Source organism: Mesoplodon bidens (assembly GCF_964165515.1).
Source record: "Mesoplodon bidens genome assembly, chromosome: 2".
Classification (NCBI taxonomy): Eukaryota; Metazoa; Chordata; class Mammalia; order Artiodactyla; family Ziphiidae; genus Mesoplodon; species Mesoplodon bidens.
In genome coordinates, this window is record NC_138177.1 from 37,674,417 (window position 1) to 37,693,690 (window position 19,274).

The following is a 19,274-nucleotide window of genomic DNA, read 5'->3' on the forward strand; positions in this document are numbered from 1 at the left end:
AGTTTTGGAAGTTTTAGCCACAGCAATCAGAGAAGAAAAGGAAATAAAAGGAATCCAAATCGGAAAAGAAAAAGTAAAGCTGTCACTGTTTGCAGATGACATGATACTATACATAGAGAATCCTAAAGATGCTACCAGAAAACTACTAGAGCTAATCAATGAATTTGGTAAAGTAGCAGGATACAAAATTAGTGCACAGAAGTCTCTGGCATTCCTATAACTAATGATGAAAAATCTGAAAGTGAAATCAAGAAAACACTCCCATTTACCACTGCAACAAAAAGAATAAAATAGCTAGGAATAAACCTACCTAAGGAGACAAAAGACCTGTATACAGAAAATTATAAGACACTGATGAAAGAAATTAAGGATGATACAAATAGATGGAGAGATGTACCATATTCTTGGATTGGAAGAATCAACATTGTGAAACTGACTCTACTACCCAAATCAATCTACAGATTCAATGCAATCCCTAGCAAACTACCACTGGCATTTTTCACAGAACTAGAACAAAAATTTCACAATTTGTATGGAAACACAAAAGACCCCGAATAGCCAAAACAATCTTGAGAACAAAAAACGGAGCTGAAGGGATCAGCCTCCCTGACTTCGGACTATACTACAAAGCTACAGTAATCAAGACAGTATGATACTGGCACAAAAACAGAAATATAGATCAATGGAACAGGATAGAAAGCCCAGAGATAAATACAAGCACATATGGTCACTGTATCTTTGATAAAGGAGGCAAGAATATACAATGGAGAAAAGACAGCCTCTTCAGTAAGTGGTGCTGGGAAAACTGGACAGGGACATGTAAAAGTATGAGATTAGATCACTCCCTAACACCATACACAAAAATAAGCTCAAAATGGATTAAAGACCTAAGTGTAAGGCCAGAAACGATCAAACTCGTAGAGGAAAACATAGGCAGAACACTCTATGACATAAATCACAGCAAGATCCTTTTGACCCACCTCCTAGAGAAATGGAAATACAAAACAAAAATAAACAAATGGGACCTAATGAAACTTCAAAGCTTTTGCACAGCAAAGGAAACCATAAACAAGACCAAAAGACAACCCTCAGAATGGGAGAAAATATTTGCAAATGAAGCAACTGACAAAGGATTAATCTCCAAAATTTACAAGCAGCTCATGCAGCTCAATAACAAAAAAACAAACAACCCAGTCCAAAAATGGGCAGAAGACCTAAATAGACATTTCTCCAAAGAAGATATACAGACTGCCAACAAACACATGGAAGAATGCTCAATATCATTAATCATTAGAGAAATGCAAATCAAAACTACAATGAGATATCATCTCACACCAGTCAGATTGGCCATCATCAAAAAATCTAGAAACAATAAATGCTGGAGAGGGTGTGGAGAAAAGGGAACACTCTTGCACTGCTGGTGGGAATGTGAATTGGTACAGCCACTATGGAGAACAGTATGGAGGTTCCTTAAAAAAACTACAAGTAGAGCTACCATACGACCCAGCAATCCCACTACTGGGCATATACCCTGAGAAAACCATAATTCAAAAAGAGTCATGTACCAAAATGTTCATTGCAGCTCTATTTACAATAGCCAGGAGATGGAAACAACCTAAGTGTCCATCATTGGATGAATGGATAAAGAAGATGTGGCACATATATACAATGGAATATTACTCAGCCATAAAAAGAAACAAAATTGAGCTATTTGTAATGAGGTGGATGGACCTAGAGTCTGTCATACAGAGTGAAGTAAGTCAGAAAGAGAAAGACAAATACCGTATGCTAACACATATATGTGGAATTTAAGAACAAAAAAATGTCATGAAGAACCTAGGGGTAAGACAGGAATAAAGACACAGACCTACTAGAGAATGGACTTGAGGATATGGGGAGGGGGAAGGGTAAGCTGTGACAAAGCGAGAGAGTGGCATGGACATATATACGCTACCAAACGTAAAATAGATAGCTAGTGGGAAGTAGCCGCATAGCACAGGGAGATCAGCTCGGTGCTTTGTGACCACCTAGAGGGGTGGTATAGGGAGGGTGGGAGGGAGACACAAGAGGGAAGAGATATTGGAACATATGTATGTGTATAACTGATTCACTTTGTTGTAACGCAGAAACTAACACACCATTGTAAAGCAATTATACTCCAGTAAAGATGTAAAAAAAAAAGTCACACTGGTGGAAATCTCTCTGCCTATTCAGCTATTTTTAAAATATAGCAAAGGTTATATTTTCATTGCAGTGCCTCGCAAACTTTAATGTGCATCTGAGTCATCTGGGGATTTTGGTAAAATGCAGATTCCTTACTGAGTAGATCTGGAGTAGGACTGAAAATTCTGCATTTCTAACAAGCTTCCAAGTGATGCTGATGTTGCTGATCCTAGGATCATTTTGAGTAGCAAGACTCTAGAGTTATGATTCTCAAACTTATTTGATCATAAGAAGCTTTTTTTCCCCCCAGAGAATATACCTCCAATTACTTATCTTACTGATATATTTTCTTATATCATCCAGTAGTATATGTGGACTTTCAAAATACATTAAAGGAACATATACATTATTCTGGTATATAACGTGAGGGGAGGCATTGTCTAAGCAATTTAATCTTTTTTTTCTTGAGATATAATTGACATGTAACATTAGTTTCAGGATTCGATCTTTGTATATATTGTGAAAAGAGCATCACAGTAAATCTGGTTAACATCCATCACCACACATACGATGGTTACAGTTGTTTTTTTTTCTTGTGGTGGGAGCTTTTAAGATCTCCTCTGTTAGCAACTTTGAAATATATAATACAGTCTTAACTATAGAAAGCTTTTAGAAGTATTTTGTACTGACAGAATACCAGCAGACATTTATGAGATATAATGTATGCTTACATCGAGGGTAGGCAAACTAGAGCCCACAGGCCAAATCCAGCCCACCACATGTTTTTAAAAATAAAGTTGTATTGGACCATAGCCACACCTAGTTACTTATATATTTTCCATGGCTACTTTCCTACTACACCAACAGAGTTGAGTAGTTGCAACAGAGACCATATGGCCCACAAAGCCTGAAATAGTTACAGTCTGGTCCTTCACAGAAGAAGTTTGCTGACCCTTGCTTAGAGTAAAGTAAGCAGGAAAAAAAAAGTTTTCAAAGATTGACTTGATAGATTTTAAAAAAACAACTTTTAAAATGATTTTCAACTTTGAGGAATGGAGCATCAGAACCACCTAAGGAGCTTTTTCAAAACACTGGTGCACTTCATTCCTTTCAGCCCTCAGCAGTTGATACATCCTTGAATGCGTGTGTGTGTGTGTGTGTGTGTGTGTAGGTGGGGAGTGGTGTGGTTTGGAGGACATTGGTAGTTTGAGAATCTCTCAAATGATTCTAATTCATAAATGTGTTGTTTCCCCTATTAAGACTTTTTTTAATAGAAGAACCATAAAAAGTAATAACCCATTATTTTATTAATAACAAAGAACAAATACATTGAAATAAGACAAGGTACATAATATATACCAGCATTCATCAGAATGCATACATCATTATAACACACAATGATGCTGCCTTCCAATTTTAATATTGCTATAGCATTTTGTGAAGTTTCTTTTAGGGGTGATAGTTCAAATATTGTTAGCAGTGAAATTACCATGCTTCTCATACTGAAGTGTTGATTAATAATTTTTTAATGTAACATATTCGAAACTTGGTGCTTCAAAATAAGCTATCCCAGCCAAAGCCTTGTACTTTGCTCATGTTTCAGGTTCAGAGATTTCTTTTATACTTTCTTTTGTAGTTTTGCCAGCTTGAAGTTAGCTAATGGTGGTTTTTGGGTAGAGGGGATTCTAAAGTGATTTTTCTTTGCAGATTCATTAATGGGTTTTACTTTTTTTTTTTATGTTGTGTAGAAACAAAAATTCTTTAAGTGAATAAAGTCTGAGCATTTGGGAATGCTTTTCTCTTCAAATTGCTAAGTGGAATTGTAAGTGGAAGAAGTTTGTATGATTTTTTTATAAATACTGTATTCTTAACAAAAATCTGTTTACTGCATTATAAGCACTAAATCTCAAGAACTTTGTTGTTTGTGTTTCATTCATTTCACTTATTTTCACAGAACTTCATAGCAACCGAAGTACTCAAGCTGTTCAGTCTTAAAAAGGAGCCAAACCACAAAACAGATTGGCAGAAAATGATGAAATTTGGAAGAAAGAAAAGAGACCGAGTGGATCATATCCTGGTCAGTGTATAAAACTGAACTATTTTTATTTTGGCCATCTTTTCCAAAATCAGAATGTAGTTAGATTTTAAAAGGAAAGGGAATATAATTGATCTTAAGTCTATGACAGTAAATTCTTAAAGCCCTCGTTTGCTGCATTTCTTTCTGCCCCTCAGTTTTGGAAATTGCTTTCTTTTAAATTCAGTAGATGAATATTTAACTTAACAGTATTTTTGTGGGTGTGGAGAACTTGAGAAATAAAAAGTTGAGTGGAAGCAAACTTAAGGTTCTGAATTGAAGAGACCAGTGTAGACTAGGGCCAGACTACCTGAGTTTAAATCCCTGTTCTGGCACTTTACTTGGTGTGTAATCTTGGACAGATTAACCTCTTTGTGCCGCATTTTCCTATCTGCAAAATGAAGATGATATAATAGTACCTACCTGGGGCTTCCCTGGTGGCGCAGTGGTTGAGAGTCCGCCTGCCGATGCAGGGGACGCGGGTTCGTGCCCCGGTCCGGGAAGATCCCACATGCTGCGAAGCGGCTAGGCCCGTGAGCCGTGGCCGCTGAGCCTGCATGTCCGGAGCCTGTTCTCCGCAATGGGAGAGGCCACAACAGTGAGAGGCCCGTGTACCACAAAAAAAAAAAAAAAATAGTACCTACCTGATAAAATTATTAAGAGAATTAAATGAGTATTTATATATGTGTATAGAACAGTGCCCTGCACATAACTCAATAAATATTAGCTGTTATTTCATCATCATTATTATCCAGAACTTAATCTGAATAGGATTTATTCCAATTTGCAATATATTTTCTAGCATTAGAAAAATGCCTGTCAAACAACAACACCAAAAAAAAGAAAAAAGGAAGGGGGAAAAAAGGTCTTTTATTCTTTCTTCCCTAAAAGAATGTTAAGATGTTAAGTAGTAGCAGACCTTAGGAAATTCAGATGTTAATTGATTCAGGTTTATTTCCAGATATGTTCTCTCTGGACTTTATATCTTATCTATATTTATATTCATATCATGAAAAAAACTGCAATGCTTAAATTTATCAGTTTTCCCCAAGTATGTACCTTTCTAGTGCTTCATTTACTCAGTAATAACTTTACTAGATAAACATTTGTTAAACATTCTTTCTCATGTCTTATTTGATCCTCACAATAATTGTATGAGGTAGGATGGACTAATGTTACTCTGTTTTACAAATGAGGAAGTTTAGATTCAAAGATATTAAGTGACTTGCCCAGCAAGTAAGAGCCAAGACTTTAACCAATTAGTTCTTCATAGATCTTGGCCTCTCAAGGTGGACTTGCTCTCATATTTCTACAATAGCTTAGAGTTTGAGTTATTTTTAATTACCAAGATGTTACTTCTTCCACTTTTTAAGGAATTAAAGAAAAAAGCACATCAAGAGACATTCATTTACCCTACTATCAGTTGAATTGATCATAATCCCTATAAATCATCTCTGTGCATGCATTTAGTCAAGAATTGTGCTAATTAAGGACTGATGTTACAATAGTAAGCAAAATAGACATAGACCCTGCCTTCAGGGATTTACAGTTTGCTGGCAGAAGCTAGCCATTAATATATAATTTATACAAGTGTGTAATTATAAATTAAATGATAAAAATAGAAGAATAGGGAGCTGTTGTAAAAGCATATGGAGGAAACTGATCTGATGAGGATGGTCAGGAAGTGACAGCTGAGCTGAGACCTTAAAGATGAATAAGCATTAACTGAGTTCCGTGATAGAGAGAAGAGCAATTCAGGGAGAGGAGACTACACGTGCAAAGACTTGAAATGGGAAGGAGCATGGAAATGAAATGTCATTGTGGCTGGAGAGTGAGTTGAAATACCTGGGCCTATGTAACTTTTTTCATGAGTTCACTCTTCTTAATGTTTAGTGAAATGATACTGTTAGCAACTTGAGTTAATTATTAACAAGAAATGCTAAATAAACTGGTCACCCTTCCTACTATTAGATTTAGCCACCTCTGGCATTTGGATATTCTAATGCTTGTACATTTTAGAGAGATTGAGATTTAAAACAACAATTTTCATGACACATAAAACAAAAATTTTGCCACTAATACAAAAGAAAAGGGTCTCAAAAATAGAAATTTAAAATGCGTTTTAAAAATCATTTATTTTAAAATAATCATTCTCATTTTAGAAAATTTAAAATACTGATTAGTCAAAAGAAAATAATCATGACAACCTTATCACCTAGATGACTCTTAATTATTTTGATATATAGACTTAGAGTTTCTTTTTATACTGAGAATTTTTTTTAATCATTTGGGATCATAGTCTCTTTTGTATTCTGATTGTTTTTGCTTAATTAAACGTGGATGTTTTTCCTTGTTTTTAAATGTTCCTTTATTTTATATCATTTTTTATTAAATTTATTCCATTTTATTTTTTGTGGAAATATAGCAGTCATTGTAGAATTATGTAACAAAACAGACAAAACTCAAGGAGCTTTTGCTCTAGTTAAGGAGACAGATAAGTAAGAAAAGTAGATACAGAGAGAGGGAATAAGGGAATACTGGGGTGATTTGACTTACATTTTAACAGGACCCCTCTGGCTGCTGCGTTGAGGATAGACTGAAGCAAAGGTGGGAGTAAGGAGGCCAGGAGTATATTGTCATAATCCAGGCAAGTGATAGTAGTGGCTAAGACCAGTTTGGTGGTATTGGAGATGGTGAGAACAGTTTTCAAAATAGAACAACAGAACTGCTGATAAATCGAATGTGGAATATAAGAGAGAGAGGTATTAAGAATAACCCCATCGGGTTGGTGTGAGTCGCTGAGGAAGGGAATTGCCTTTTGCTGATTTGAGGAAGACTGAGAGAAGCAGCTTTGGAAGGAACATCAAGAGTTCTGTTTTGAATGTATTAAATTTGAAATGTCTAATAAACATCCAAATGGAGATACTGAGTAGGCTATTAGATATATGAGCCTGGAGCTCAGGCAAGAGAGGTAGGCTGGAGATGTGAATTCGGGAGTGGTGAACATATAGATGGTAGTCAAAGCCATGAAGGAGAGTGTAGACCAATAGCGAGGAGGTCCAAGGACTGCTTCTTGACAAATTCCAATGTTTCGAGAGTTAAGAAGGTGAGGAGGAACCAACAGAGACTAAGGAGCAGCCGATGGGGTAGGACCAGGAGAGTGTGAGGTCCTGGAAGCCAGGTGAAAGTGTTTCAAGGAGGAAAAATGAATTACCTGTGTCAAGTGCTGCTCATTGGTCAAGTAAGATAACGACTGAGAATTTACCATTGGATTTAGCAATGTGGAGGTCTTTGTTGATCTTAACATCAATACAGGTAGTTTTTGTGGCATGGATAAGGTAAAAGCTTGATTTGAGTAGGTTTCAAGAGAGAATGAAAGACAAATTAAGGAGAGCAAAATTGGACACTTCAAACGAGTTTTTTTGTGAAGAGAAAAATGGAGGGAAATGGTAACAAGAGAAGGGCTCTTGTAGCTTGAAAGAGATATGCCGATAGGAAAAAATTGTGATGATGCAGAGAAGAAAGGAGAACTGCTGGAGCAGTGTTCCTGAATAGACACAGATGGCATCCATGCAAGTGAAGGGGTTGGCCTCAAACTGAATATCAATTGCCCTTCTAAAACAATTCTAACATGATAACCTATTATATTTAATATTTCATAATAAACAGTTGCTTTTTCCAGATTAAGAAATGTATAATTTAGCTGTTGTTGCTTGGACTAGGAAAGTCCCTAATCAGTCTGTGTGTCTTTAGGCATTATTTGAGGTGAGTAAAATACAAAGAATGTATTTTTTAGGTGTTAAAGGCCTCTGTTGGCCAAAAAAGAAGAGAAATCTTCTTTTGGCTCTAGTTCTCCTTTACTATCCCCTTACCACTTCACAAAGATATTGATTAATTTACATGTTAAGTTGGCTAAGAATATGGGCTATTTTTAGCGATGTCTTCTCAAAGTATATATGATGTGGAATGAGTAAAAGTAATTAGACCAACCTTTGTATATCCTTTTTATACAGTAGCCTTGGGAAATCTCCCTACTGTAGGTAGAATTGCATTTAAAATGACAAATCCTGCAGTGAAACTACCTAGCTAATGATTGAATCTCCTTTACAGTTTAAGATCTGATAAGGTACTCAACAGCTCCTGAGTTTTTACTTACTGTTGATAAGTTCTTTCTCATATTAAGCCTAAATTGGTTTTCACGTAATGAATTATAATTTGCTCTTACAGCTTTAAGGCTTTACATAACAATTTTAATTCTTCCTACATGCCTTTGAAGCGGCTGTAATGTTTCATCAGTCTTTTTCTCCCTATTAAACATTGATATTCTCTCCTGTTGTCTGATAGCATTTTTTTGAGCCCCTTTCAACCTCATCAGCTTTAGCTCTTTGTCAGTGTCCCTCCTTAAATACACTGCTCAGAATTGACAATATACAGGCATACCTCATTTTATTGCACTTTGCTTTATTGTGCTTCCTAGCTACTGCAGGGTTTTTGTTTGTTTGTTTGTTTTAACAAATTGAAGGTTTGTAGCAATCCTGCATTGTCAGATAACGGTTAGATTTTTTAACAATAAAGTGTTTTTTAATTAAGGTATGTACATTGATTTTTACACATAATGCTGTTGCACACTTAATAGGCTACAGTATTGTGTAAACATAACTTTCACATGCACTGAGAAACCAAAAAATTTGTGTGACTAGCTTTATTGCGATATTCGCTTTATTGCACTGGTCTGGAAGTGAGCCCACAATATCTCTGAGGTATGCCTGTAATATCTTGTGTTATTGCTTAATTAGTACAGTCACATAACCTTCTTTTTTCTAGATACTATCCTTTGATGAATGCAGTTTATAATCACGTTCGTTTTATTTTTAGCTATACCATTCTCATGGGACTCACAAAAGCTTAGAAAAATTCTAAGACCCAAATCTCAACCTGTGCTTTTGTGGTTATTTTTTTGATCCAAGTACAGGACCTTATTTTATTCCTTCTTTTTGTTAAATTTGGCCCATCATTCCAAGCTTATCAACACATTTTTAGGTTCTTTCTTTTAACATAGCTATTGTGTTTCCCAGCTTTCACGTCAGCTCTAAAATTGAGGTACCTGCCTTCATCTAGGTCATTGCTAAAAATGATGAACTCAGCAGAGCCAAAGACAGCCATAAAACACTCCCTAAAAAACGATATGCCAGATATTTATTTAACACCTTCTATTTGCACTGTCCTGGCCACTGGGAAATTATAAATAAAAAGAAATCCCACAGCCTAGCGGGAGAACAGATGCACAGAATACAAAATTCTGTGGGATAATTACTACGATGGAATATGAACAAGATAGATTGGGAGCACAGAGGAAAAAGCTCTTGAGTCTTCCAGGCAGAAACTTCCTTCCAGGTTGATAGTTGTCTTGTCCTTCAGTCCAAAAAAGTGCACATCCACCTAACTGACCTGTCTCTATTTCACCATCTTGTTCACAGGGGTATGGTGAAAGGACATATGCTTGCTGAAATCTGGCCACATTCTATTTACCACTTTTCTCTTTTCTACCAGCCTAATACCCTGTCCAAAAAAAAAAAAAAAGTTAGACTGACTTTTTAATTTAATTATTTATATATAATACATATTAATTTACATACATACACACATACATATTAAGGAGCAGCAGCAAGGGAAGTGTGTGATTGAATAGAATAGATTCCCAAAACCAGAAGAAAATGGAGGTATATTTGCAGGTTGTGAGATCTTTCAGTTGCCACAGTTGAGGTTGCAAACTGGGCTTTGTGCTTTCTGATGGCCAAAGAAAAAAGGAAAACACGATGTTCTTACTGGCTGGGAGGGAAATAATTTCTGTTCTTACAGAGGAGCAAAGCTTTTGCTATACTGATGAGGCACAGTGCGGACTCATCACGGCTTCACTGAGAGATATAATGGATAATGTCCTGAGCATATGTTCCTGCTGTAAGGGCAAAAATGATGACATTAGGACAGTGTTTCCTAAATTTTATTATTGCATAGGAAATTGTTCAAGGAACAAATTTAGTAATAAGGCTGAGAGAACTTAGAAAAAGGAAAGCTATGCAACTTTATTTGAACAGATAAACAAATTCATGGGAGATAAGAGATCTTTTATAGGGGACACACTTATTATTAGCTTTTCCAGAATGTGATTCTCCCTCAGCACCAGGTTGAGAAGTGTTGCATTAGGCTGTTGCCTATGGTATCGTTCATAAGAGAAGAACACCAGTTCCTTTGTATCTTAATAATATTTCTTATATAGCCACACAATTTGATTCTTTGACCAGATACATACAGGAAGCTCTGAATTAATCAAGTTCCTCTACTGGTGGACTTCTGTTTAGAATAGACTGATATACATTGTGAAACTCCCAGAGGGAGATTGCTAAAACTTATTTGACCATATCACCCTTTTTGGTGGTATTTCTGTCCAGGGAGCATGCATTAGGGAACAAAGGAAGGGATATTTTATATAGGCTTCAAGCAGCCTCACCAAGGAGAAAGAATGCGGCAGCCGCCTTGCCACATACCTGTCAACCCTAACCAAGGGTGCATGTCTGGCAGCACTGCTCTCCCACACTCCAGAATGGTGTGGCCTCTCATCCAAGAGTCTCCTCGTTTCCTCGTGCCAGAAATCAGAGCACAGGTTCCCCTCTTCACTTCCGCTGCCTTTTTCAAGAGGAACTTGTGATAAGTGCAAGTTAGGAGCTTGTTGTCACATGGCTTTTTGCCAAGTTAGACTTTTGGTTAGAGACCCTCGACACAGCAATTAACTTTGCTGAATTTGTGACTAAAGCAGGGTTTACAATCTACTTTCTCCACCTGGTCTCCCATCTCGCTCACAATATCATTACATACAATAAGTCTAACATGTGTCTCTTATAAGTAGTTTTTAAAAATTTATTGTAAACAAGCAAAACATCTTGGGCAGTTCATTCTAATTTGATTCCTTTGGTTTACCTTAGGAATCCCCAAATCTGAAAATGCAAAAAGAGCATTTTATATAAAGTATAATATAACAGTGACTTTTAAAATAAACTTAAGCAATAGTACATTTAAAGAATACTCCAATACCAAAAAAAATGGGGGGTGGGGGGGAATTCCCTGGCAGTCCAGTGGTTAGAATTTGGCACTTTCACTGCTGAGGCCTGGGTTCAGTCCCTGGCCAAGGAACTAAGATCCCACAAGCTGCGCAGTGTGGCCAAAAAAACTAGAAACTCCAACGAATATGAAATTTTACTCATTTATATACATACTCCAGAATCATATCTACTATTGTCTTTGGATGTATGCATTTTATAATTGTAAATCCATATGTCTGAACATTTGCATTCTTCTACGCATTCTATGTTGACAGAGACAACATACTTGTAATCCTTAATGTCTATAAAATACTGGCATATTGTCAAGGTTGACAGATTTGAAGCCAGTTTTTATTCGACAGTTGAGTTTTTTCAAACTTCTTGCAGCTTTAAAAGGGCTATTGATATCATCATATAAATTAACTTTTTTTCTCTGACTTATTTCCTTGGGTTGTAGTCCAACGCATGGGGTTGCAAAGTTAGTGAATATCATTGATTCCTAGCTTTTGTGTGACAGTGATTATTCTAACCTTTCTGTTTTCTAAATTCTAGGTACAGGAGCTCCACGAGGAGGAGGCACAGTGGGTAAACTATGATGAGGATGAGTTGTGTGTGAAGATGCAGCTAGCTGATGGGATCTTTGAGACCTTGATCAGAGATACTGTTGATGTTCTGAATCAGATCAGTGAAAAACAGGGGAGAATGCTACTTGTGTGACATCTTGCAAATAAATCGAACACTGAGTGCTAATATGAGTCCTGGGCCTTTCTGCATCCTGATACACACCCCATCTCCATCATAGCAAGAGTGCTTCTGGACCTTGTACCTGTTCTTAAAGACTACTGGTTTGGAGTTCATGGGACAATGAGGTATATCTGGTATTACAGCCTTTGCCTTTAGAGACTGTCCACTGGAATACTTGGTTGTTTTTGGTGGGCAGGGTCTGATGTTGACACACAGTATAATCCTACACCTCTTGTTAGCATCCCTACTGGGCCTCAGATGAGGGCTGAAAACACCAGACTTACCTCTTAGCTTAGACTAGGGTAGTACTTCCTTGAGTCTGAAGTCAAGCAAGAGAGGTATATAGATGTGCATCATACCATTTTTGAAATGTAATCTTGGTTTGTACCATGAAAGTCATAAATGGACATTATAGTCTCTAAACAGTATTAAACCCTGAATTACTTTCAGATAGGCAAGTTTAGTAATGTGTGCCTATTTCCCATTGTGGAGTTCATTTCATTTAGTTTTGAAGACCATTTTCTTCCATTATTGCAATTGAGCAGCACCAGGACTCTCAAGTTAACAGACATCAGTGGTAGCCTTGCTTCCTGAGCACCATCTAAGAATTTTAAACTTTTGCATTATTCTTAGTTTTTTCTCTGTGAGCATGAAAACAAAGAAGTGCCCCAACTGAAGACTGGGCTCACAGGACTGGTGCAGGGCTGGTTCTTCCACCCCTTGTCTACCCCTGCACTTTTCTTACTTCTTCTGAACCTCTGCCAGCTGCTCCCAGAATCACAGATCCTCAGGACCATCTCAGGCATCGAGGCATGGCAGAAGTGGAAATAATTCATTTTGGCCTTCAAACTTTAAGCTCCCATATCTCCCCAAGAAGTCAGAGACGCTGTTACTTGAATGATTTAGGAAAAGAGTGTGTGCACCAAAGACAAAAAGATATTGTCTATTGTTTGTGTGCTTGTTTTACGCTATAGAACATTTTTTTAATTTATTTTAAGATAAATTATTAAGTTGAAAATGTATGTCCCTATTCAGAAGTGAAAGATTCTTCTTGTAATAGTTAAACTTCTGTCTTGAAGCTTCTATGGTTCATAGTCTTTGCACAGGAAACTTACAGTTTTAACAAACCCATACACATATTGAAGAAGGCAGTTTAATTCAGTAAAAAGAAGATGAGCTCTTCTAAGATCACCTGCAGTAGCAGGAATGGGGTAAAATAATTTAAAGACACTGTAAAATTCAATTCTGCCTCTCTTGCAGCATTGCTTCTCACAACTATTACCTGTATCTGAAAAAAATATATAGACTCCAGCTGCTACGTTAGAGCATGTGTGATGCTCTCCTGGGACCTCAGTACCCTGCCTTCTTGACTGGTTTCTCTGAATCAGTCCTATCCTTCTTCAAGTAATCTAGAAGAATGTGGATAATCTTAGGCGTGAATGTAAATGCCTTAATATTGTAGGTCCTGATTAGAAGCATGATATAAGACATCCACTGGATTCATACTTACAAATATCCTGGAATGTTATAACTTCAAAATATGTTAGGAAAACCCCAAAGATGGTATAATCTTTAAGTGTGCATGTTCATTCATTTCTGCATCTTTCCTCCAAACTTGCCTTTGCGTCTCCAATGTTTCACTATGCACACTTCCATTCCTCTTCGGTTCCATCTTGTCATTATGAGAAACTTATTGAAATAATCATTGGAATACTTGCATTTTGCACAATGACTGGTATGATAGCTCTTGACAAATAAGGAAAGCACTGAAATGTTGTGATTGGGTCTCGGGAAATGCTCAGATTGATGTTGCCATCATTTCTTCTAGGCTTTTGATGTTGAGCTCTAGTCTTGTAGCCATAATGAGCAAATTGACTAAGAGAAGCTAGGGTTTCTTGGGGTTATTAACCAGTAGTGTGGAGATATTATTTTCATGTGGCCAAGGAAAAGCGAAGCCTTTTCTTTTCAGTTTGTGTTATTTGGAAGACGGAAAAACATCTTGTCTACATCCTTTGGCTGTTTGTAGGATTACATAGTCCTTATGATACTGAAACTTTACAGCTGCTGTAAATTTTTTATAAATGAATATGAAAATAATATAATAGGAATATAGGTTGTTTTTCTACATACTCATTATTTGGACCTAAATAAATTTTTAATAATGTTTATCTTTACTCTTTATGACATTGTGATTCCAAAAAAGGAAAAAAATGATATAAGTCCATGGAATCAGCAACCTGGACTTAAAGTTCCCTGGTAAGAATGCTGCCAAGAATGTGGCAGTAGCAGTCCTAACATACTCCAGCTGTCTTTACTATCTTGAGAATCCTGGGTTCCAGATAAAAGAGGCAGGAATGGATCAGTCTTACTCTTTGCTAGAAATGATTATCCATAGTTTGGTAGCAGAAAACAAAGGAATCTATAATTAGCAGATTTCTTATTGCTTTAACTATTTGGGTATAATTGAAAAGGGGTTAATTGTTAACATTAGGAATGATAAACATGGATACCCAGCCACTCGTTCCATATTGGGATCTTTTTAATCAAGCTCTGCCTCTTAACCAAGAATCTAAATATTCCTTCTTTGTAATCTTTGTTCCTTCTCCCCACATTCCCATCCTCTTTCACTCTTTCTTCATAATTCCTCTAAGAAAAAGATCTTTGCATCAGCAGTAATATCTTTTAGAATAATAGCACTATCAGAATTTAGCAGTAAACCAACATATAGGCTTCAGATTTATTTCTGAGTCCAAAATAATTTGTGCTATCCAGGGTACTTCACTCTGGGTTAAAAAAGTACAGGGTATAGATTCCCTCTTCAGGTCTAAACAGGAATTTTTACTCTAGGGAAAAGTGGGAAGAACTCAAAAGTAGTTAATAAGGAAGGTAATTTGTTTTTCTTTTATGTAAAAGAAAGGAAAGTTCCTTCTGTGACTACAGGTCTCTGAGAAATTACCTTTCAAAAGAGATTTCATCGCTCATAAGAGTGTTGTGGCCTATTGATAGAAACAATTTTGTTCACTTTCTTGTCTTGAAAAAAAGTGGCCTTAGCTTTTTGCAATACTTGAATAAAGTGTGTACTCGCACAGCGTTAGAGACTCATAACTTTTCTGCAAGAAGTTCAAACTTACATCTTCTTTTACTACCTTAAGAATACTAGTGAATAAAACATTAATTCAAAGAGCAAATGATAGAAACTACAATGATGTTTAATGCAGATTGTAGAAATTTACATGTTTACAAATCATCTTAAACTGGTTGTGCAGCAATTCAATAAACTATCTTTGTATTATAAAAATGTGAAGAAAAAATGTAAACTGATGTAAAGGAGGTACTGTCATTTTAATTAACCTATATTTAATAGCTTTTCCTTCAGAACTTTGCAAAGCCTTCTCGGTAAACACATTGCAAAGCATTCCCTGGGAGGCCCCGCCTCCCTGTGTGTACTGTATTGTGCAGACATGAAAAACAAACCCGTTTACTGTGTATGTGTAAATAGCCTGGTCATCAGGCCTTTTTCAGTCAACAGTCACATCCAGTGCAACTTTGCACAGAAGACTTAGGGTGTGGTTTGTAAGTATGATCTGTAAAATAGCTGGGATGAGTTCCCATGTACACCTGTGTAAATAGATTTGTTAACTGAAATGTACTTTAAGAAAAGATAAAATGTGTAAATAAACTGATTTGTAAATTAATTTCATGTCGGGTGTTCATTTTTTCACCTTTTGAGCCAAGTTTAGAAAGCTAGTCTCCATAACATTCACTTCTGATCTGTTACTGGGTGGCAGAGCACTTACGATCGAGCAAAAGCGTAAAGACGAGCTGCGCGCAGGACCCGTTCACATAAATGCCATCCCCATCCCCACGTCCGTCTGAGCAGCCTGACGTTCATAACTCACTCCTTCACCAGTCGTTGCGCCCACCTGCGTGTTCTGAGCACTGTGCCCAGTGCAGCGGACAGAGCAGACGACAGACATGATCCCTGACCTTGGGGAGCTTAAAGTCTAATGAAAGAGAGTCATCAAAAAATAATTTCAGGGCTTCCCTGGTGGCGCAGTGGTTGGGAGTCCGCCTGCCGATGCAGGGGACATGGATTCGTGCCCCGGTTCGGGAGGATCCCGCATGCCGCGGAGCGGCTGGGCCCGTGAGCCATGGCCGCTGAGCCTGCGCGTCCGGAGCCTGTGCTCCGCGGCGGGGGAGGCCACAACGGTGAGAGGCCCGTGTGCAGCAAAGAAAAAAAAAAGAAAAAAAAAATAATAATTTCAAAAACTGTGCAAAATTGCAGCAAGTCCTGCAAAGGAAGCATACGCTGGTTTGAGAATATATATTTAATACAAGGACCCAACAAGAGTAGGGGAGTGAGTCAGAGAAGAGTTCCCTGATGAATTATAACTTTGTGTTCTATATGGATGGACTTCTCCCCTGTAATTCAAGGCACATGTCTTTTCTCCGAAATGACTTGAATTCTGATCACCCTTACAAAGTAACACGTGGAAATGTCACAAAATTAAGTGGGTGACAAGGAAGAACACCCGTCTGATAAGGAGGTGTGGCTATAATTTATTTCTGGAAATATAAGCTTGGAGAAGATTAGAGCTGGAAGGTAGAGAAGAATAAAAGAATTGCCAAGGTGGAAACGGTTGCCATTCAGGATTATGAATCATCTCTGGTCCAGCAAGTTAGACGTAACCACCATCATCTCACCTGAATTCCTCTGGTAGCCTCCTGATGGCTGTCCCTCTTACAGCTTTAACTCCTACACAACCATGTACATTAAAGAAATTCTCAGGAAAAGATCCCATATTGCAGCAAGTTCTAAGTTCTTCTGACTCTTATAAAACAGATATTTGCCCACAATGTGCCAGATACTGTTTGTTGGTAAGTCACAATAGTAATGACAGCTTGAACCTTGGAAAAAAAACCAAGTACCTGTTTCCTTGAATCAAAATATATGAAAATAGTATTGATAGATGGGAGGATGGTGGTTGACACAGCAGAGCCAGGAATGGTGAGACCAACTCTGGTGAGACAGGTGAGTGCTGGAGAAGCAAGCCAGTGCTCTATAAAATCCCAGAAAAGCTCAGAAATTGGAGGCAGCGACTACCACAGAGAAAGCTGTGAAATGTGGCATTGTTTCATTGGGTGGCCGGGCTGTGGAGCCAAGATTAAAAGGCAGGTAAATGCTACCCAGGGGAGAGATCAGTGCATAAATCCGAGGTCACTGAGAACCAACAGCAGCACCCCAAGCTCAAGGTACTGAGTTTACTTAACAGAAAGAGAGGAAAGAAAGCACACAACATCCAGTCCCTTGCAATGCTTCGGTCCCCCATGGCCAGCGGGTCCATCGAGGCCTGGAAGCGTTCCAGGCCCAGACCCATTCTTAGGTGACCGTGCAGGAGGGGAGACGTTGCACATGACTGCCTTTCCCAACAGTCCACCCTGCCCAGCCACTGACAGAGCAGATAAAGGCATACCAAGTCCCGTAGGACCATCATTTGCCCCAAGTCTGTAGGCGGAGCTGGGTCGATGGGCCCTTGAAACGCCCACATGAATACAGCTTGCTTACAGGGACTCCCTGTCACTTTGAGACAGCACTTTACCAGAGTCACTAGGAAAACCAGACCCAGGATGATTATCAGGCCTCCCTGGAGGATGATCCTCAACCAGAAACACCCAGTGCCTGGACTAAGCCAACTGAAGAGGTCTGAGTAGGGACTGCGTGTGCACAGATGATAACCATCCAGCCTGAGCAAGGCGCTTCTGCTTCCTCATGTTGTTGATATACCCACAGCAAGAGGCGTTGGCAATCACACAAACACCACCACATTCTGCCAGCAGGTAATTGAGGGCCATTCAGGTGTCCATCACTACCTTGGCTATCGTGTCGTGATTCTTGTTGATCTAGAGGAACGTCCAAGTCACTGTGTACTGGCCAAGCCATTAGAACGGGAGTGTGGAACAAGGGGGGCCATGTTCTAGGATGAGAAGCCCAGCATTGTTTGAGTTTGCCTCCTTTCCCTCTGGCTGTGCTGATTCTTATCAGAGTGTCGTACAAGCACCACAGAGGCTTCTTAGAAGTGAGAAGAAGACAAGTTAAAGTTCCTACCTCGCTCTCACTCCAGGAAACTCCCGAAGCTGAAGATGTTCTCACCTACTACTGTGGGATCCCTTGTTGCTTGACAAAACTTTCAGCCCAATCATCTAACCTGGGGAGGGAATTCACACCCTGAACGAACTCGACATACTCTATAACATCACCCACTTGGGTCAGAGGTTCCAGCACAACCAGGGGAATCCTAGTGCCCCATGTTCTGCATCCCTTCTGTGTTCCCATAGGGTCCCCCAGGAGGGAGGCACCTGACTGTAGCATTGCCTCCACATTTGAACTGAGAGCCCCTACTGGTGTGACACCACTGTGGCCCTGATCGCAAGTCACCCTCAGGAAGTGTGTTCCAGCAGGAGAAAAAGAACAGTTGGGTGTCCCAGGATTGGGATTTGGCTGGTGAAGACTAATCAGACAACTGCCTGGTCCTCCACCCACTCCAAGTTCAGTGTCACCCACTGTGTGTTGGAGTGTAGTGCTTAATGTTCATATGACTTCCTAAGCGGGGGTACCATTAAGTTGGGGTTTTGATGGCTTTGTTGTAGATGTTTGAGCCACTCACTTCAGTGTTTTTTGGGCCCATCTGTCTGGGGGGATGGGGAGCATGAAAGCTCTAGTGATGACACAGTAGCACTGTGTTTTGGGGGCTGTGAATGTGGTGTCTGGACCAGATGGGAATTTCTTTGGACATCTGAACATGTGGCAAAGTTGTTTCTTTAAGTTATAACAGTGGTCTCTGAGTCTACATGGCACACAAATATGTGTCCAGGCGTGAGTCACTGGGATCCATGACTGGGGACTTGTGGTTTGATGTGGTCAATTTGCCACATTTGTGTTGGGCCTAAGCCTGCTTCATGTGGCCCAGTTTGCCATGTCACACAGCCTGCCCTCGCTGACAGGAGTCACATGACTGTTCTATCTTTGGCTTTCATTTTTGGGGGCAAGTCATTGTGAGTTGGTCCATTTTTATATCTGAGGTGGACATTTATGTTACATTCTGTGATGGGCCCAATGGGCAGTCATGGTGATTTGCTAAGTGTGTGTTAGTTTAGCTCATGAGTTCCATTTGTGTGTGTTTTTTTTCCCATTGGTT

The 19,274-nt window shown here is 38.7% G+C and overlaps 1 protein-coding gene across 3 annotated transcripts in view; it reads left to right on the forward strand.

Annotated features, from left to right (window-relative positions):
* The window catches only part of CEP350 (centrosomal protein 350), a 144,779-nt gene extending 129,006 nt beyond the window's left edge, over positions 1-15,773 (forward strand). For all 3 annotated transcript variants that reach the window (XM_081225068.1, XM_081225070.1, XM_081225069.1), the window contains exons 37-38: positions 4,118-4,240; positions 11,887-15,773. In XM_081225068.1, coding sequence (XP_081081194.1) covers positions 4,118-4,240; positions 11,887-12,051 — 288 coding nt within the window. In that variant the 3' untranslated portion in view covers positions 12,052-15,773. The remainder of the gene's footprint in view (positions 1-4,117; positions 4,241-11,886) is intronic.
* Positions 15,774-19,274: the final 3,501 nt, after the last annotated feature.